General features: G+C 32.5%; 1 protein-coding gene across 1 annotated transcript in view; it reads right to left on the bottom strand.

The window, feature by feature from the left end:
- The window catches only part of LOC117111783 (transmembrane protein 131-like), an 81783-nt gene extending 65528 nt beyond the window's left edge, over positions 1–16255 (bottom strand). Inside the window, exons 1-2 of the mRNA XM_033254774.1 lie at positions 16123–16255; positions 10829–10893 (exon numbers count right to left, since the gene is read on the bottom strand). Of these exons, the coding sequence (XP_033110665.1) occupies positions 10829–10893; positions 16123–16246 (189 nt within the window). The 5' untranslated portion in view covers positions 16247–16255. The remainder of the gene's footprint in view (positions 1–10828; positions 10894–16122) is intronic.
- Positions 16256–16566: the final 311 nt, after the last annotated feature.

Genomic DNA, 16566 nt, shown 5'->3' with positions numbered 1-16566 from the left:
ATAGTCCCATTAAATAAAATTATTAGAATTATTATGATACTGAATAAAAACTAGATTTATCTGTATCAATCATGTATACTATACGCCTACATTGTTTTAAAAATCTGATTTGGAATGCAGGCCGTACTCATTTTGACTATGCCAGGCAAACACAGGTAATTTAGAGGTACAGTATGGTTTAAATGGATAAATATTTCCTGATTTAGGATACTAACCAATAAATACTTCATATTTTCGATTTCAAAAAGAAAACAAGAAAATGAAACATAGTAAAGTGTCTAGGGTCATTTTTTAAGACTACACCACTGTCTTTGGGGAGGTTGTCTTGCAGACTCTTTACCTGCATTTAGACATGAAGTTTCCGTGATTCAGAATAATATTCAAGTAATTCAAAATGAAAATTGTTTCATTGGATAACTACACATTACAATGTACAAGAAAATATAATACATACTCTAAATTTTAATGCAAGCCATCGTGTTGGAATTTAACAACAATGTACAATGTTCTGTTTAGCTGATATAATACGAGAACAAATTATTTTATTTTACTGTAATTTTATTTAAATAAAGTAAAGTTTATTTTATAACACTGTATAAACCTATTATTATTTTTGTTTACTATTTTTTAATTCTTGTAAAATATTGTAAATTCTTTAAAATTACTAATCAGTAATTTATAATAGAAGTGTTTCATTCTCATTTATATTAATATATAGTCATTTTCACAGTAAGAAGTGTAACTTTTTCCAACAGGGGTCAAAATTTCAAAATAGATTTCCATTTCTACAAAAATCATATGTGATATAAATGTCCAAATTATTTTGAGCTTAATCCACATTAAAAACTTGAATAATGCTATCTACTGTATGTCTAACCTGATAAATATGATCAATTTGAGCAAAAACTACATGATTGCATATCGCTCAACTGAAATCATGTGCAGAGCAAAAACATTTTAATTACCAATTTTAATTTGTCTTTATAATGTAGTTCATAGACTAAACAATTTTTTTTTTTGTTAAACTGATTTGGTCTTTCAATATTTTAATGTAATTCCTCATATAACAGAAAAAATTACACTAAAATAACATTTTTTTAAGATCATTACATATTGCAAGTCTACAGATAACCTTTAGTTAGGGTTACTTACCAATACAAGTTCCAAAGGATCGTATTGTTATACCAAAGATGTAATTTTCCAGCCCACGAATTGCACGTCAGCAATCGGCAATTGCCGACCATATTGCCGAGCCAGAATTGCTATAGGACGGCAATTTTTTGCCGACCTAGGCCTAGATTTCTTTGCTTCAAAAACTGCTTGGAAAGTCAAAAACTTTGACTGAAACAGGCTATTAGACACTAAATTTCATGTACGTCGTCAAAACAAGGGAATTGGTGGTTCATAGAACAGATTTGTTTGTACAATAACAATTTCTAATAGGCATGTAGTACGTACGATTTGTGTACAATCGTCTTGTCTTTCTCGCCTACTCGTTTCGTAGGCTACGCCTAGCCTAGGTAGGAATGACGCTAGCCTGCAAAGGCCTACAACATCGCCCAATTGAAGCCACATGCCAAAGATAACGATAAAACAAATGCTTAAACGAAATTTATTTGGCGATTTTCTTATGTAAAACATAAGTATTATACTACACTACAAGTACAGTAAGACCATTCTTCCACCAGCAATATATTGATTTAATAGAGAAATTAACAAAATCACAATCTATAGATGACGATGTAAGGTCGAGCGTTCGGAAAAATCGTAGTTTATACTATATAGGCCTAGGTAGTAAAAAATTGCAGAGGCTGCCGACCCGGAGAATTTAAGGTCGGCAATTTTTGCCGACCTAATTTTTTCCTAATTTCAAGGGCTGATTTTCAGGATAACATGTTTCGGAGACTTCAGTTAACAATAACATAGGTTTTGAGGATTCATACATGTTAACATTATGATAAAAGCTCATTATTCAGACCAAATTTGAGAAAAAAACCCAACTATATTACAGTATTAATAAAAAGTCTAAATGTAATTTATTTAACGTAAGGTTTGCTTAAAAAGTGAACCAAATTGTTATTACATTAATTACAACATCATTGAAGTACCCTTACCAATGCCTCCTGTCTTATGTTCAGTAGTTAACATTAGGGATAGCAAGATCCCTAATAGTGGTGAATTATGGTTTAGGTTTTTTAAATAAAGATTTAAATATTTTTATGTATGTGGAAAATGTAGTTGATTACCAAAGGTTACAATTTTTATTTTGAAGACTGCATGGTCTAGGAAGTGTACATTTTTTTATGGGTCAAGTTTCCAAGGGCGGGTTTTCTAGGGGCGAGTTGACTGCCAAAGAGTGTTGCCAAAGTGCGAGCCAGCGTGTTATTTGATCACAAGCGTGAGACATCACAAGTGTGAGCCAGCGAGCATGACGTCACGACAATAGATACGAGACTTTAACGAGTTGTGCGAGGTATCGCCTGAGATTTGTGGAGTACAATTCAAAAAACAACTATAGGTCTAATAATGAATTATTGTGATGTTAAATAGACAATGTTAGCTTTCAAGGAGCGACGTTGTTTTTCATTGGGACCTTCGTCCCTTCAAGTCTAGGCCTATACCATCCTAGCTAGTCTAGGCCTTGAGTAGGATAAGGCTAGCGCGACATACGGACGTTGGTACGTGTAGGTTAGTCTACAAACGTCGCCTAAAGAAATTGATTTTACCCGGCAGAACGAAAGAAAGAATGACTTTTCAGAGGTCAAATTGCTGTCAAGAATATGAATTGGCTGCTTCGCAGCAAATAATTACAAAAATGTACTAACACAAATAAAAAACTAAACTAAAAATCAGAAGCTAATTTACAGAAATACAATATCACAAGGATAACAAAAATTGTGTTTACATGATAGCAATAAACATTTTTTTAAATAAATTGACATTAATAACATTTTTGAGGTCTTCACTAATATCATTCCAGATTTTTGCACCCCTATAATGATAAGCTTTTTTTTTCTTATACTGTAGTCAGTTCTTGGTTTTGGTAATAACAATTTTGGTTTACTTCTAATCATGGAGGTATACCTCCATGTTCTAATATTGTAATAGTTATCTCTGAAAATAAATTTGTTGAATAAATAAATAGGTGCAAGATTATTCATGATAGTATACATAGTGATGGCCTCATTTATGAGTAGTCTTTGGTCTAGGTTCATCCATTTAAGGCTTTGCAGAGCTTGTGTACTAGAGTCGCTTCTTGATGTTTTTGTAATTAATTTAGCTGCCCGGTTTTGGAGAATATCGAGCTTTTTGCTTTGAGTTTTACAGTACAGTACAATTTAGTTAATATACTTTAATACTGTCTAATAGTAATACCTTGTAAAATTAACAATTATTTCCAAAATAAACAAACTTACAAGGTTTTCGCTGTAGAAAACTAAGGGTGGGTGATAGAAATTCAACATTCCAAATAAAATTTTGGGTGAGTGATAACATTGGTAAGGTGGTAAACTCTAAATCACTAGTGGGCAAAGTTATAGAAACCCCTCGTTTTTTACATCCCTGACACTAGGTACCCCAATGAAGCCATTTTGAGTGTATACAGTTTTCAAAAATTTGTGAGATTTGAAAATTTTTTTTTATATATTTTGAAAAAGCATGTTATAGTGTTTACTTGCATACTGATGTAGTATATGATGAGTAAGTGCGATTTTAAAATGTGTTGAAAAACCTGGTGAGCTGAATTTGTGCGCATAAAAAAACATTGGGAAACCCCCTTTCCAACTTCAAAACATGATCACTTGATGACCGTCAAAGCTGGCGGAACGATTTTTTTGCATGTTATTAGGCTTTAAACAAGCTTTATTTTGATGTGTAAACTGTCTAAAATTGATGTGTTCATCCACCACAAAAAAAAAATTAGTGACAAAGTTCGTGTTTTGAGCAATTGTTCATGAACAAAACCGATCGAAAATACCACTAAACTAAAGCTAGATCTTATTTATATCTGATAAACTATCATTTAATAACAGATTTTGCATGGTCATCAAGCGAAAACATTTCACACACGTATTAATCACTAATCACTACCACTTAAAACCCAATATATATGCAAAAATGGATAGTTCCAGTTTGCCCGCTGCTGTCGCACTGCACTGCGAGGTAGAGAGCAGGCATAGTTCATATGATACAAGATCAAATGACCCAGAAAAGAATACATACATAAAACTCCAAGATCTTGAGGTTTTATGAAAATTAGACATTTTATGTTATGGCCCTCCAAAAATGCTCCAAAATCAGTCTGGAAAAAGGACCCACTTTTTCGCATTTGGACCCCCTTTTTCACCATCTTTTAAGGGCCATAACCTTTGAACAGTGTATTACTGTAGATTATAATAATTTAAAATGGAAAAAGATCAGTGCAGTGAGTTCTGTAGATCTAATGTTTACAAAATTCAAAATAATGAAATTGAATTTTCTCATTGGGATACATACTGACACCGATCATCTGTAAAAAGTAATATCAAAACTGAGAATAAAATGGCATAAAAGCAGTGCATGAAGGTTTTTGGAAGCACACTTGAAACATCAATGCTAGGTTTTGGCCCTCTGTGTTAAATCAAAAATTCACTTTGGCCCTCTAACTAATTTTTATGCCCATCCCTACTCTAAATAATAAGAGTGGATTTTAAGGATGGAAGTGTGGGGATTAATTAAGGGTGGGTGGAAAGCTATGGAATTAGGTTTAGACTGGATTTTCATGCTAATCTAATATTATTTTTGGCTTTCAATTTTTTCAAGTCTCTCAAACAATGAGAGGGCAAGAAGACAGAAGACGATTCCTCACATCATTTAAAATTATGTCAATTACAAGAGTGCCCTTTTTGCTCTGGACTACCCTCTGGCAAATATCTGGACCCACACTAGTTCTCACAGCCTTATGAAAGGTGGACATTCATAAGTTATTATATAATGTTAGTACTATATCATTAATTAATTATTGTAGGCCCTGCATTTAATGTACTAAAAAAAATAGAAGAAGGTACAGTACAAAGAATAGCATCTTTGAATTGTACTGAAAATTATATAAATAATAATGTAGATTATAGCAGGGTGTAGATTTTGAATGAGAGAATGGACTGTTCCAACATATTGAGAGGGGTGCTGTAAACTGCTTGTTTATCAAGGATTTGTAATTTTACTGCAAAACATTTTGATTTGCATCATCTGTATCATCTGTCAAATTACATTATAAGGGGTTGGTGAATAGGCGTTTTATTAAAACAATACATGTTGTTAACATAAAATGAAGCCTCTGAAAAAATTCAGAAAATCATTTAAAAGTTCATAATAATTTGTCAATGTATTGAGATAATACACTTTATGTAGAATGTTTATATCCTGAATTGTTTTCAAGCTTAAACAAAGTATGTGTGCAAAATTATTTTATCATTTGATAAATCATTCTTGCTATGTCAAGAGTTAGAAAAAAATAAATACTAATAGGTTTCTCAATAATGGCAATCTATCTATATTTACTAGTTACTTGTATACCAGTAAAAGAAACCACCCAGAAATTAAAATTCATTCAGGACTATAATTTTAGTAGATCAAAACCAAACATATATAGCATGAAATTATAAAAATATTCCTAACTCTAAAACTAAAAGCAACAGAAACTATGGTGTTAACAAGTGTTTGAACCCTCTGAACAAGTTTTTTAACTTATAACTTTAAAAAGATTAACTTAATAGTTAATTCTCCACAACTCAGCTTATAATTCTAATGCAGATTCAGGATGATACACATCAGTCTAGATGTTGAAAAATGGTATTTACGGTTATTAATGTTTTGGAGGCTTCAAGGCATTTCGGAGGCTTCAAGTGTTAACGGAAAGTACATATTTTCTCCATTTTCCAAATCACATGGCATACTACTATTATATAGTCATGTGACTTGTAGGTGTACTTGCTACGTTCTGATAAATAGAATTGGTAATTTACTTTATTCATATTTGCACAAACAAAAGAGTTAACGGAAAATTGACTCTATTAAGTTTAAGGAGAATTCTTTTGAAGCCCTGGGATCAATTAAGTTTTGTCATCAAAGTTCAGTTAAATCAACTGTTACATCCAAAATGGATTTAAGGAATATAAAGCAATTATTACACGTAGGTCAACCTGCAAAATGTGTTAACAATTGTTAATGGAAAATGAAGTCTCCGAAACAAGAAATACCAACGTTCCATTCTTAGAAATTAAGGACAGTGAAAATTTCAACTAATTTGGTAGGTTTCATTGGAACATATGACTATACTTTCAACATATAAGAAAAATAAGCAAATTAATTTACTTAAAGAAACTACAGGACTTTACATTAGTACTGTAATTTTTAGATTATTATGGTACATATCTTCCTGCCAAAATTGAACTAAGTAACTCCAAGGTAGCTTATAACTAGATGACTTTTATGTGGCAATTCTGTAGCTTTATTAGAGCACTTCGGAGCAAAATGTTCAAAATTCAAAGTTACACCCTTTATTGTGAAAATAACCATACTACATACTACTAAACCAAACAACAAATATATTGCCACCAAAAAATAGTTAAAAAATTAAAATAAATCTTTGAATTCTTTAATTAAAAGAATTATCAACTATCTTAAAGTCACTGATCCAGCTGCTTAGTTTTAAACACTGATCTACAGGCATTTACTATGAAAATCTTTAAATTTGCTGGCAGGTATTTGGACAAAATTTACAAGAAATTAAACTTTGTACTGCATTACAAATTTCTACGTTCATTTGAATTCACCTACAGTAGCTCATTGTGGGATAATATTATTAAATATTATGAAAGTTTATAATTAAAAATCATAATCTGTCACAACTCTATTACCAAACAGCCAAGTGGCCTATTCTTTTATTAATATATTAATTGAAAATACACATAATGGTAAAAATGTGAAAAGAAATATAGTTTAAATTATCCATTAAAAGTGTTTTAAAATCTTGTAATACTAAACATTTTATTTTTGTTATGAAAAAGTATTGTTTTCTATAACATTTCTGAATAAATATTTTTCTGAATTATTTTAAATTTTGGGGAGTTTTTTTGTGTAAAATTTCAAATGTACTTAGTGAATATATTTTTGCTGTCATTCTTAATGGAAATTAATAAACTTTGTGGGATTGAAAAAGTGTGATTTTAAAACCTAATATTAAAAACTATTAATATTAAACCAATTATTACTTAATTCAAACAGGTGTTACCTGGCATGCTGATGACTCTTCATCACAAGTCATAGACATTTTGAGCTTTTTAGTAATTGAAATTAAGTAGCTTCAATTGGATTGGAAAGATTGATTACATTTGAACATTAACTCATTACAATGTACCTGTATTAGCATTTTTATTCACTTCTAACATGTGGTACCTGGTATGTCAACATGTACTTCATTACCAGTCATCCCAGCCAATTTCACATTAGAAATGAGAATGAGGAACATGTATTTCACTGACTTCTCTTTGGATTTATCATCTGCTTCAACAAACAGTGAAACAATCACAAAATGTGTACATCATCTACGATATTACTGTGTCAAGTTCATCTTTTTATATTTTTATTTAATAATATGCTATGATGAACAACAGCACAGTTACAGTAGGCTATGACATTATCACGATAAGTGTTAATGTAAGGTAAAGATTAGGACCATGAAATTTGAAATATTTGCACCCCAAGTCTAATACACAGCTTACAGTAAGTGATTTTTACAGTCTGTCAATAAATGCAAGATGGGGTATTATAAGCATGGTCACTGAGAGGGTTAGCATGTGATTTAAAACTCGCAACCACAATGTTGATAACCACAACTAAAACCACTGTGCCAATCTGCCTTCCTTTGATGATCCCCTTGAGAAATCTGATGTTTAATTGTCAATTCACGTCCCTTTTCATCATTACAGTATACTACAGTTTTGATGATCTCAAAATGCTTTTAAAACACATGCAAATTTATTCACATTTCCTTGCCTAAACTACAGTTTCTTGTTAGGAATCACAAAAAGCCTAAAACATTATTCAAGGATAATTTAGTCATTAGATCAAAAGAAAACATAAAAATGCATGTAACATCATTAACTAAGGTCAATTAGTAGTCTAAGTAAATTTAGCATACATCAGCAGGTTAATAACATAGAATTACTGTGTGCAACAACAGTAGGGACACTGCAAAAGCCACGGATCCTTGTAGGTGCAGTAATACTAGTCTAATCATGTATAATGCATTGACCTAATATTGACCTTTGAAATCAGGTTCATTTCCTATATTTCCATATTCTAAGAAGTATATTAACTAAGTGAAAAAAATTGCAAGAAAAACATTTTTTGATGCAAGCAATATTACATTTACTAGGGTTGTACAGTAGCTGTACAAAACTATGGTGTGTGATAGACATTTTAAGGGTTGGTGGATGATAACACTGGTGAACTCTAAATAATTAAGAGTGGATAATAAGATGGAAAAGTGGGTTAATAAGGGTGGGTGGAGGGCCATGAAATTAGCTTTACACTGGGTGGAAAACTTCAAATCTTGGTTGCGCTTAACAATGCAGTAGCCAGCTATTGGGACAGTTAGTATAGTCCCACACAATTGTTCTATTGGGTCCACAAAGGATGGGTCCACATTTTAAATGTGGGTCCAGATTTTTCATATTTTGTGTAAAATGGGTCAAATTTTTAAAAAATGGGTTCAGATTTCTCATGTTTTACGTAAAATGGATCAATTTTTAAGAAAATGGGTCCAGATTGTTCATATTTTAAAGTAAAATGGGAAAACTTTTAAGAAAATGGGTCCACATTATTTGAATTTACGTGTAAATTGGGTCCAACCTGATATAATCCCACTGTTTGAAAATCCTGGCTACGACATTGCTGCCTACCATAACTACATCCCCGTATTATGCGTAAGATCATGGTCACTTAAGCAGATGGATCCCGAATGCATAAATCTTGCTGGGAGTGAGTATATTATGGCAGGTTATGATACATACTGATTGTAAATTTTGTGTGTCATAATATGTAACTGTAAGCATTTCTATTTAGTATAAAACAATGCATTGCTGTTGTACATTTATATACAAACATTCTTATATTATGTATCACAAGTGATACAGTTAACCATTGTTTGTTGGTATGATGAAGGTTGTATACACTTTGCTGAGTACAGTACAATGGAACTTTCCAGCCTGTCAAACTTTGAAAAAATCTGACCTATCAGAAAAGGGCCAGGAATACATGTTTGTCCCAAAAGTGTACAGGTATGTCTTTTTCCAATAACCCACTGGTGTTAAGTACATTTTGTGGAATCCTAACAACTATCCATTGGAGGGACTTAGTGGAACTATCTACTGTTAATGTGTAGTACTGTGGATGTTACTATTTTTCGATGAGATGACAAGTTGTGCTGAACTGTACACTTTGCTATTTGTGCATACAAATGTTACGAAAGGATTTACTGTTAAAAGAGACATCACAATAATGTGTCACATACTGCTTGTACTGTGGATATCACAGGTCATCCATGTTTCTATTGTACTATACACGAATGTCACAACAGGTCAAGTCTGGTGTACAGGAAGATGGATTTATCAGTAGACAACTTGAATAACATACATGTATACAAGCACAATACAAGATTTTATGCTGCTCATTCATTGTGACAATATGTTGTATCAAAGCATGATAATGTCCACATTACAAAAACAAGTACAAAAAGTGTCATAGTGTCAATCATCATCAACTATAGCTAAAATTTGTTCCAAAACAGTTAAATAATTTGTGTAATTTTATCTAGAAACCAAAAACATGAATTCAACCTTTTAAAAGTTGATAAATGCACAAATGTTTGAAATTTCTTTTGATGGGACAAACTAAACTACATATAGAGTGCACATATTTCCTGAATGTTGTTACTGAATGTTGATTGGTGTGTTACAGTTAGTAACATTTCAATTTAAAATATCAAGTTTAAAAAAAAGCTTTCAAATATATTTAGATCTTACTCAATGGTGTATGCATTCTGTTTATATTTTGGCCGATTTTGATTGTTGCCTTCCTTTTTGTCAAATTATACACTGCGTGACCAAAATGTTTCATAAAGCCTGCAACAGTCTGGTTACCTGCCTAAAAGTGGTTTTGGATCTGATACAATTATACAGTATTATAATAATCTATCGCAAAATTTTGGGTTTACAAATGATGCCAAAGTCTTAATTAAAAGTGTTATGCATGGATTTTAAAAATTAGGCCAAATCCACCAAGAAAATATTTATTAAATTCTGAGTTAAAAAGGAACAGTTTTCATACAAGATCACACTGAACAAAACAACAACAATGGACATTAAATCCCTTGGACTTTTTGAATGAAAACACATCTATAAACATTCTAGGTCAACAAACATCCGAAGTGAAAGCATTACATTCTGGAACTAAACTCTATCAAAAAAAGATGCGAAAATTGAGTCTTTTTGTAACTGTAGATGAATGGCTATTAAACTATACAGCATGTATTTTAATTCCTCTGGTATAAGCATCCACACCAATTAGTATAAATTTGGAGGGAGGGGATATGGGATTATAACCAAGGAATTTCTTTTCACAAAATAGGCAATTTTCCAACATTACATGCCTACCGGCTATCTTACTGTAAGTTTGTAGGACAGCTACTGTAAGGTACTTATTTAAACCATACCCTGGTACGCAAAATTTGGCATAAAGTAAAGGTGGGCTTATAACCAGAGAACTATGCCTTAGATTTGACACTTACCCTCAGCGACACTTCCTCTACCAGTTGCCTAAGCTCATTCACATTTAATTCCGACTGCACAAACGCTGTGAATAAAATTGATAGTAACCAGCATTAGAATATAAGAGATCTCCTTAATTCTTTTATGGAATAAGAAAATAATAGTTAACACAAAAATTTGTATGTGCCTCACCTCGGCTCCATAAAATTTGAAAGCTTAAAAAAAGAAAGTCTTGACTGTGAACAACTGAGCTTATGTGGATAGTATCCTTAAAACCTCCCTCTAACAGCACTTAAACATTGCCAGCTATTGTCAAACACCCAAATTATGTAGTTTTATATGGCTTACACAACTGGCAAATTCTGTTTTTCAATAATGACATGGACAACAATTTTGGGTACTTTTAATTTTAATATGATAATAATAATAATAATAATAATAATAATAATAATTGTCACCTTATATAGCGCATATTGTAGACTCTGCGCTTTACATTACTACTCCCGGTCACTGTAAAAATAATACAATTACTGGATAAACATTGCTAGATAATTTAACCACGTATTATCCATCTAAGAGCTAGACATAGATAATTTATAACCAAGACAATAGAAAGCTCATCATTTATTTATTTAATTATTTATTTAATTAAATAAATAAATAGAAAGCTCATCATTTATTTATTTAATTAAAAATATTTTGAGGGGTGGCCCTCATAGCAATGCTGACTTGAAGAGGCCCTCTTTCAAAACAATTGAAAAAAGATATTTTGTCCACCACAAACCCTATATACCTCTAGTTTTGAATAGGTGCGCCACTGGCCAATTTTGCAAATTTATCCGCGAGAAAAAAAGTTAAAATAAAAAACTTTATCAGAGACTTGACCTTATTATGAGTAAACCCAAGATTTTATAGGCAAAATGTTTTAAGCTTTAAAGCAAGTATTTGGTGGAGGATGTTAGATCTTCTGGAAGCTTAGCCCGTAGGCCCTGGACCCCCTTCAGAGGGGTCAAATAGAAATAGTGAAATGAAGTGTGCTAATTCTTCCTTTGGCAAAATATTATAAATCTTATGGTGCTAAAATTGTAATCAATTTAGTGTTCTAATATTGTGCTATAGTACAATTTAAATTGGAATAGAATTTAAAATTGCCAAAAAACTTCGAACGTACGTGTGACCAACAGGGGCCTTTGGCCACAGCATCTCAAAATTTTACCTTAGGTCAATAAATTATAGCAAGATAATTGAAAATCTGAAATTTTCTTTGGCCCGTCACATCAAATCTAAAAATAATTTGGCCCTTAAAATAAGTTAATCAAGAACCAGGGCTACATATTGTACGATCCACTGACAAAGAATAGAATTTAAAATTGCCAAAAAACTTCAAAAGTCTGTGTGACCAACAGGAGCCTTCGGCCACAACATCTCAGAATTTTACCTTGGTCCATAAATTATAGCAAGGTACTTGAATCTTGGAAATTTCCTTTGGCCTGTGACATCAAATCTAAAAATAAGTTGGCCCTTCAAATAAATTAATCAAGAAACAGGGCTACATACGATCCACTCACATTGTAATTCCTAAAAATCTCCCAGGAAGTGGTTTGTTCTTTGTTGGAATGGAAAAATATTCCTTTACTTGTGTCGGCTAGTGTAAAGTCTACAGTAGGCCTACAGTTACTGTATATTAGCTTTGAACATGGTGACCATGAGCAGTGTTCTCCCAACTGAAAAATTTTTACTGGCAAATTTGTATAGAGCCAGGCTAAGTGCGCGCAACGTGAGGTATTGCCACTTCTAAGTGGAGTTCAATGGCTTCAAAAAACAATACATAATCATAGCCTAGGCCTGGACTGTAATGATGTTCATTTATTGAAAGAAGGCTACCTAGGCCTAATAAGTGCTTTTTTAATTCTACCAACACACAATTTTTACTGGTTGGTTGGTCGGTTATTTTTACTGGTAAAAGTGATGGCTAAAACGGCTTTGGGAGAGCACTGATGAGATCAAACATTAGGCCCCATAAAAAAATTATTAGTTTATCACCCTATCAAAGAATAAAAACTGATGAGGGAGGGAGGGTGTTTTTTTTTTTTGGTTTGTTTGTTTTTTTTTTGCTAATCCCGCCCCAATTTTACCGATGATCACAAGTAAATCAATGGTTAGGGACACATATATAAAAAGTCATAAGAATGCAATCAAATTTATATTTAAAAAATACGTTTTTGTTGTACCAGTAAGCATATTTGCAAGAAACCCTGAGCTTTTCAAGTCAAAAAAGATGAAAAATGGACCATTTGAAATAAAAATATATGTTGATTGAAAAAAAATTGAAAAAAAAAAAAAAAAAAATCTGATTTTTTCCAAAAGTGATGAGGGAGCGGGTGATAAACTAATAATTTTTTTTTATGGGGCCTTATCACACTAGAAAGGTGTTTTAACAGTTCTTTAAAAAAGATCTGTTCCACAATTTTAATGTGAATATCTAGTAGCATAGTGCCAGTGCAACCACATCCGTTATAAACTGACTGACAAAGTGTTATTACTCGAAGAGACCAATTGTGAATGTCATAAACTCAAGAAGTACTCAATACACTTTGTATTGTAAACAGGCTTTAAATTTATACAATCAATAACATACCCTGGGTTAATAATCACAAAAGCCTACCCCTTAATCAATGGTGGTAATCTAATCAATGCTGGTCCCTATTCTATAAATCTCTTCTGTTAAAGTCCAAAGACACTGTAAGTTGCATTGTCAATTATATTATATTGATGACCTGGATCATGAGATGGAACAATAATTAAATTCCTTTAGTGTACTTATTACAGTTCAGATTATAACTGTTAATTATGCAAATAGGCTGGTGCAAACCTTGAGTTGTAAAATTAAACAATATCAAAAATGTAGAATTACATAATCACAATTCACTGTAAGTAAACATTTTCATCAAAGTTAACAAACATACACTACCCAAAACAAAAAACGGGTCTAATATGTGTTTACTACTTATATAGTCCACATGCGTTCACAGTAAAATGACTTAGTTTATTTATAATCCACAATAACTCCTTGGTTAATAATACTGTTCTAACTGATTTGTGTAAATGTTTCATTAAATTCAAAACTCTTTTTTGTAGAAAATATTAATGTTTGATATTTTTTGAAAGATAAATGTAGCTTTAAGGTGGAAATGGTTGCGCAGTCATAGCGACTGACTGTAAGTATTGCACATTGAAAAAAGGTGCTCTCCATTTCGCCATGTTTAATTTGTTGGAAAACCCGCTGAGCAACTAGTGGTGGGGAACATATTAACTAGATGGCACTAATGCACTTTTGCACTAACTTTTAATTCTAATAATTTTTTACCTCAATGTTTTGCTCACAGTCACAACATATCGTTATTCATATGATTCAACCAATCACAAGTCACAAAAGTGATGGCGAGTTGGTGCTATTTTGCAATCAGTAATAAATGGCCAGAATGTCTGATTTTCTTTTTCCAATTTTTAAATTTTGAAAAGTTCTATTGATTGAATGGATCAGAATTTTCCAATGATGAAACATCCGACAACAAAATGCACTGTAATACAGTTACCATCTTTTATTCCTTATACTGTCCTGTTTAACATTCAGACTCTTCTAATCGAACCGTCATTTAGCCTTTGGCTCTCTGGTAGTTGTTCTGCTGGATTATGCCATTAAATTAAATATTTTATATATCCGTGTACGCATTTAAGCCATTTCCGTAAATGCTCAAATAAGCGCAGCGGCGCCTGTACAATTTTTGGAGGCTTCAGCGCGGCGCTTATTCGAGAGCAGCGCTTATTTGAGAGCAGCGCTTAAAAAAATATTTGCGTGGTGCTTTCCTTGTTACCTATCTCACATATTCATATTTATGTGTCTTCATTGTGTTTTATTAATTTTACACTGTACCTTGTATTTAAAACCTTGTTTCTCAAGTATTTCATTACAAACAGGTAAAATTAAGTGCCATGGCACTTATTCGACAGCGGAGCTTAGCGAAAAACAATCAGGTTTGGTGTGGTGCTTATTCGAGAGCAGCGGTTATTCAAGAGCGGTGCTTATTTGAGCATTTACGGCACTATTTTCTTTGGTTAAGACTTAAATTGTACATGTGACATTCATGTCAACCTACGTCATAATCACACACCACCACCATATAATAACTAGCATAACTGAAATGACAGACAAAAGCAAATAAATTAGTTTCCATAACGTTTAATTGCATACAGAAACTGTACACTGTTTAAAAATCAGACATTCTGGCAATTAATTACTGATTGCAAATTGCAGCAGCTTGTTGTGTAGCGAGCACACAAACGCTGTATTTATAACATTATTTTCATGTTGAAAAAGGTACAGTTGTGAAATGTAAACATGTTTTATAATGATATGTTATGACTATGAGAAAAACACATGGTAAAAAAATTGAGAATTAATAAAAGTTAGGTGCGAAAGTACATTAGCAAAAAATAGACTTCGGAGTAAACTGACTTTACACACTGTGGAAGCTTTGTTCTTTGCTCATTTGCATACTGCTGAGTGTGAAGAGTTAATTCGAGTGATCTCACTACCCCATGGTCCTATGTAGGCCTACTTGTAGGCCTAGGCTATTTTTTTTACTCCAACTTTGATTGACCCTACATACATAGGCCTAGGCCCTATAGGGCCTACACCATAGACCACCACAACAAGGGCCTAGGCCTAGGCCTACAGTACACCATAGACCACCACAACAAATAACAAATTTGATTTTATTGTATTTTTTGAATAGGCCCTAGGATTAGGTAGTATAGTAGGCCCTCTCTAGGCACAAGCTAGTGGTTATTTCTAGGCTAGGCTAAAGACTAGGACATAGCCTCTAGCCTACTGTAGGCCTAGGTTTTGAATGATTCTTTTTCTAGGCCTAGGTAGGCCAACACAGACTAGCTAGGCCTATGCCTAGAAGCATCCACAATGTCAATGTACAGAAAATATCATTCAACCCCTGCCACAACACTAATCTAGCAAGCAGCTAAGCAGTTTTAACAAACAACAATATAACTAGGTATTCTAGGCCTTATAAGGATGGCTAGGCCTAATAATAGTAGTAATTTATTATCTGCATGCAACGACAACAACCGCGCCAACCATTTGTAGCATGGTGTACCCTCATATGAGCGATCGCTGAACTCCTAGGCTAGGCCTACATCCAGTCAGACAGCCTATCCATCTCACCCGCAAAACCTAACTGCGGAAAAGTACGTTTCTTGAGTAAATTCAACACAAAATAACCAAAATATTATAACATACTTTGTGTCTGTGCCTCTGTTGTGTCCAATAATCCATTAAATATTTGGATGAGACTAATAAACACTGTAATTCGTATCTGTAACATTCCATTACCGTAATTTCCTTGTGTATAACAACCCGCCATGCTTCTACTGAATCATCAAAATAGAGAAAGCCTTGGATAGAGCCCAAATCAACGAATGGCGTCTTATTAACATGACAAAAGGAAACTCGGCCATAGAAACGATCACTGAGTTGTAAATATTATTATCAAACATTATTATTATTATTACAGTTTGTAATGATTATTATAACGCATGTTAAAACAATTAATTATGGTCACTATCTATAATATGCAATTATTATCATATATTATTATTATTATTATTATTATTATTATTATTATTATTATTAATATTATTATTATTATTATTATTATTATTATTATTATTATTATTATTATTA

The sequence above is a fragment of the Anneissia japonica genome, unplaced genomic scaffold, assembly GCF_011630105.1.
Source record: "Anneissia japonica isolate Jap-2015-1 unplaced genomic scaffold, ASM1163010v1 scaffold287758_len931624_cov196, whole genome shotgun sequence".
In the NCBI taxonomy this organism is placed as follows: Eukaryota; Metazoa; Echinodermata; class Crinoidea; order Comatulida; family Comatulidae; genus Anneissia; species Anneissia japonica.
Note: the sequence above shows the minus strand (reverse complement) of the source record. Positions and strands in the feature narration are given on the sequence as shown.